The 4,817-nt window shown below is 41.1% G+C and overlaps 1 protein-coding gene across 1 annotated transcript; it reads left to right on the forward strand.

Annotated features, from left to right (window-relative positions):
* The first annotated feature begins 320 nt into the window (after window positions 1-320).
* LOC133371955 (uncharacterized) lies at window positions 321-2,224 on the forward strand. The gene is made up of 2 exons (XM_061600028.1): window positions 321-1,336; window positions 1,667-2,224. Exons 1-2 carry the CDS (start codon window positions 456-458, stop codon window positions 2,055-2,057), a joined length of 1,272 nt encoding a protein of 423 aa, XP_061456012.1. The 5' UTR covers window positions 321-455; the 3' UTR covers window positions 2,058-2,224.
* Window positions 2,225-4,817: the final 2,593 nt, after the last annotated feature.

Consider the following 4,817-nt stretch of genomic DNA (forward strand, 5'->3'; position numbering starts at 1 on the left):
GCTGAAGCAGCAGCAGACAACCCTTGAGAGGTGGGGATCTGGCAGGGAGCAATCTCGACAGGAGAATCATTGATTTCATTGTAGAGGAGACATTACCACTTCAGACTGTGGACAAACCATCATTCATTAATCTGGTTCGCATTGGACTCCCCAAAGATCTCACCATCATATGTGCCAAGACTCTGAGAGACAGAATTGAGAAGAGAGCATGCCACATGAGAGAAACTCTTGCAAACCGAATGGGTGCTGTGGCATATATAGCAACCACTGCAGATTGTTGGACCAATGGCAAGAAGAGTTACTTTGGGGTAACAGCCCACTGGATCAACCCAACTACCCTGAAACGTGAGGTCGGGGCCTTGGCTTGTAAGCGTCTGAAGGGGCGCCATACATACGATGTCCTTTCAAAAGCACTGCATGATGTACATGTGCAGTACAGGATCCACAACAAAGTTATGTGCACTACTACAGACAATGGCTCCAACTTTGTGAAAGCGTTCAGAGTTTTCATGGCCAAAGAACCAGTGGAAGCTGCAGGCACCAGTGACGATGATGGTGATAACCAGGAGGAGGAGGAGGCTGAGGTGGAGTTTGTGCCTATCTGTGAGATCCTGAACACAGGACCTGAGGCAGACGAAGAAGCTGCAGACTCAGGAGAGGATTTTGTTTTACCACCACACCAGAGATGTGCTAGCCACACCCTCAACCTTGTGGCAACACAAGACATAGAGGCCATGCTTTCTGACTCCTTCAAAAGTAGTCTTCTTGGTCCTTTCAAGAAACAGTTTCGTTCCTTGATGGGAAAGTGCAGCAAGTTGTGGTCCAAGCAGAACCAGTCAGCCCAGATTGCTGAGTATATCCGTGCGCAATGTGGTGTGTATCTGAAGGTACCGAATAAGACCAGGTGGAATTCCACCTTTGATGCGTTGAAGCAACTACATGAGCTCCTGTCAACTGTGCCACTAAAAATGCATGCCATAATGGACCGCTGCTCCTTGTCCAGGATCACAGCTGCTGAGATTGAAGTGGTACAGGAATACACAGAGATTATGGAGCCACTGGCCCAGTCCCTAGATATCCTGCAACGGGAGAACGGCATGTTCATGGGGTATTTGCTACCAACGCTCTGCAATCTGGACCGCAAGTTAGAAGGACTGGAAAACAAACCTGAGAGGTACACATATTGTTTTCAGCTGCTGAGAGGTGTGCGCAAAGCCCTAAGAAAGCGGTTTGCAGCTATCTGGGAGGACAAGAGGCTTCTTCTGGCAGCCTGCCTACACCCTCGCTTCAAACTAGATCGGCTGGAATCGTGTCAGGCCGCCACCCATACCAACAAGTAAGAACATTAGGGAAGCCCTTTGGGTGGATTACTCCAAGGGAAATGTTGTCTCAAGGGAGGCATCAGAGGGCTTAAGGTGGTAGGCAGGGGCTGGTCCTTTTCTTCCTGGGGCTCCTCATCACAACCTTGGGTTGCTGCAGGTAATCCTTAAGGGTCTGCTGTGCTGCCCCATGAGTGTGGTGACTTGGTCACCTTCCTACCTTTCATGTCATCATCCACAGGCTCAGGCTGGACCCTGAACCAGGGGACATGACAAGCACCAGGAAATGAAGAGCAGATGATGGTTTCCTAACATATATGTGTTAACATATCCTCTCTCTTTCTTAGATACACAATGGAAGCCTTGTTGAAAGCTGAAATAAAGATGGGTGTACTTAATGAGGACAGTGATCAGTCTTCAGATAAAGACCAGGAAGGAGATGACTTAGAAGATGACTTCTTTAACTTTCTGCCCCAGGGCAAGAAGTCAGCAGTGGAAACTGCTGAGGAGGAACTGGTGAGGTACCTGAGGTCTCCCAGCAGGGAAGTGTCATCACTCCATGGCTTTCCACGTGTGCTGTGGTGTTTTTTGCAGCACAACACAGGCATGCCTTCAAGCGCCGCAGTAGAACGCCTGTTCAGTACTAGTGGCAACGTAATGACTGTAAAAAGACATTCCTTGTCTGACATGCTCTTTGAGCATCTTGTTCTTTTGAGACATAACAGAAACATATTATAAAAGCATTTCAAGTGTAAAATTTGATTTCAAGAGTTGGGGTATCTTCATTGCTTGGGGGGATGTGAGATTCTGTTATGCCATTATGTTAATCTTATGGATATTTTTTTTTATTCTACTACCCCCTGTGTGTGTGTGTGTTTATTTTTAATATTGTTTTAGGCTTCTTAGATGTGCAGCAGCCAAGGCCAGCACCTTGTAGGAGTTTTTTAAAAAAAGTAACTGAAATGTAATTGTAGTGGTTACTTTTGAGAAAAAGTAAAGTAATCAGTTACTTTCAGAGCAATTGTAATTGTAATGGTAATTACTACTTTTTGGGCCAAGTAATTGTAACTGTAATTTATTACTTTTTTAAAGTAATCTTCCAAGCTCTGCCTACAGCTTTTCCTGAAGCAGGATTGTTTGATTATAGCAACCAAGGCTTTGGTACCTTCAAGAATGGATTACTGCAACACACTCTAAGTGGGATTTCCCTTGTAGTTAGTCCGGAAGCTGCAGTTAGTGCAGAATGCTGCAGCATGATTGTTGATGGGAGTAAGATCCCGTCAGCAAATCACACCTTTCCTCAATTATCTGCACTCGCTGCCTGTTCACTACTGGGCCAAGTTCACTGTCTTATTAGTAGTAGTATATAAAGCATGTAGAGGCTTGCAACCAGTTTTCTTGAGGAACTGTCTTGCCTCCTAGGTGCCTACTTGACTGCTTCAGTCTATGGAATTTGCACTCTTACAAGGATCATGAAACTTTCTGAGTGATAGCACCTGTGGTTTGGAACTCCCTGCCTATTAACACTAGACAGGAATCCTCATTAAACTTTTTCAGAAGCCTGCTAAAAACATTTTTTGTTTCAGCAAGTCTATCAGGCCATATCATCTAGTTATGTATGCTTGTTTTTAACTTTTCCAGATTTTGTTTGTATATTATTAATAATTGGTTTTGTATTGTTTTTATGTACACTGCATGGGGATTTTTTGATTAAGTGTTTCATAAATTATTCTACGTAAAATAAAATGTTAATAGGAACTGAACATTTATTTTTCCCAAAGCCAAACACAACCTGAGCCACTATTTGAACACCTCTGTTGAACCTTGAATCAAAACCAGCTTTGAACCCAAATCAGTTTGGCTCCCTGGCTGATTCATTTTGCTAACAGAATATGTAGAAGTATGTAATGGCTGATATTTAGCATCAAATTTATACCAAGATCTCTTCTTGTAAAGGTGTAGCAATGCAAAAAGTAAGCCACATTCAGCTTTTGAAAAATCTGATGCTCAACCTTAAATCTAGGTCAGCCAATTCCACTGCATACATATATTCTCATTTTATCAGTAACGTACATGTATTTTCCTCCAAAAAGAAAATATTAATAAGCACCAAAGATGAATGTGACAGTGTGTTCCAAAGAGTTCACTAATCACATTTTGCTACCAGAACACATTTCATTCAGTCATGAAAGAGCAGGCTGCATTCTGTAGTCATTTGAAATGTCTCCCCTCAAATCCCCCTCCCACTGCTCTGCTAAAGATTCTGGAGTATTAAATAAATGAAATGTTATCATGGTCAGTCAAAATAGAAAAGAAAAACCTTGGCGTCAAATATTCTGTTATGCAGAGACATTTTACCTAGCACCAGTATCAACATTACAGTAGTTTTGGTTTCTTATATGTGTATTTTAACAGTTCTGTCCCTCCTGAACATATTATGGCACTGACCACATTTAACAGGTTTTAGTATGCTGATAAAGAAGGCTGATAATTATTCAACCTCAAAAGATACAAAGCAGCAAGACATAATCCTATGCTATATAAAAGCCTTTCTGGGTTTCCTTAAGGTCTGGTTTGGTGCTGTTCTGTATAAACCAAATGCTCATCCCAGGCCAATAGGGCATGACATGACCTTCCTCTTTCAACAAGAGTTTTAAGATGAGACCTTATCCCAGTCTGCACCTGTGCTGGAATTGCTTTTTAATATGTTTTTAAATCTTCTTTTTTTAAAAAAAAATACGTTTTTAAACTTTTTTTAAAAAGATATTTTTTAAAGCTTTCTTAAAAATGTTTTTAAAGATGTTTTGTTTTAATGTATTTTAGGGTCTGTTTTTATGATGTTTTAAAGTGTTTTTAGTGCTTTTGTTTGCCACCCTGGGATCCTACTAGGAGGAAGGGTGGGATATATAAATAAATAAATGTCATTTCCAACTATTACAAAGCCAGATCAAGCACCCTGTCAGTTTTTTGGGCCAGCAACTCCAACAAAGCCTTCACCAATCAATGTAAATGGCTGTGGTTACCACACTAACTTTCAGACTCTTACCCCTTAATGCACTTTATGTATGAACATGCTAAGCACAACTTTATAAGCATGCATACTGTGACCACTTTTTTTTTTAAAAAAAAATCCTTTTGTTTCTTGTTCTTTTAGATATATAATATGACCCATCCTTTAAGCTTGTGGCAAGTAAGAAAAATAATCTCACAGCATTGTCAAAATGAGATTTAATCAAACTCTCTGAAATTCCTCCACTATTATAGATAATCCCATGGTTTCTCAATTTAACCAGAGCTCCACAAACGAGCAGAAGCAATTAAGTTTTAGGATTTAACCACGTGTGTCATTGGAGGAACTGCAATTGTATCTCCTGCCCTTTTTTAAAAAAAAAGGAAAGGAAGCCACTGCCCCTACTCCAGTTTGGATAAGGGGCCTGTTCTGAATCCCTCCTAAGTGTTCTTTGCCTATGGAGGAAAACGGAAAGGTACCTTATAAGT

Source organism: Rhineura floridana, chromosome 1 (genome assembly GCF_030035675.1).
Source record: "Rhineura floridana isolate rRhiFlo1 chromosome 1, rRhiFlo1.hap2, whole genome shotgun sequence".
In the NCBI taxonomy this organism is placed as follows: Eukaryota; Metazoa; Chordata; class Lepidosauria; order Squamata; family Rhineuridae; genus Rhineura; species Rhineura floridana.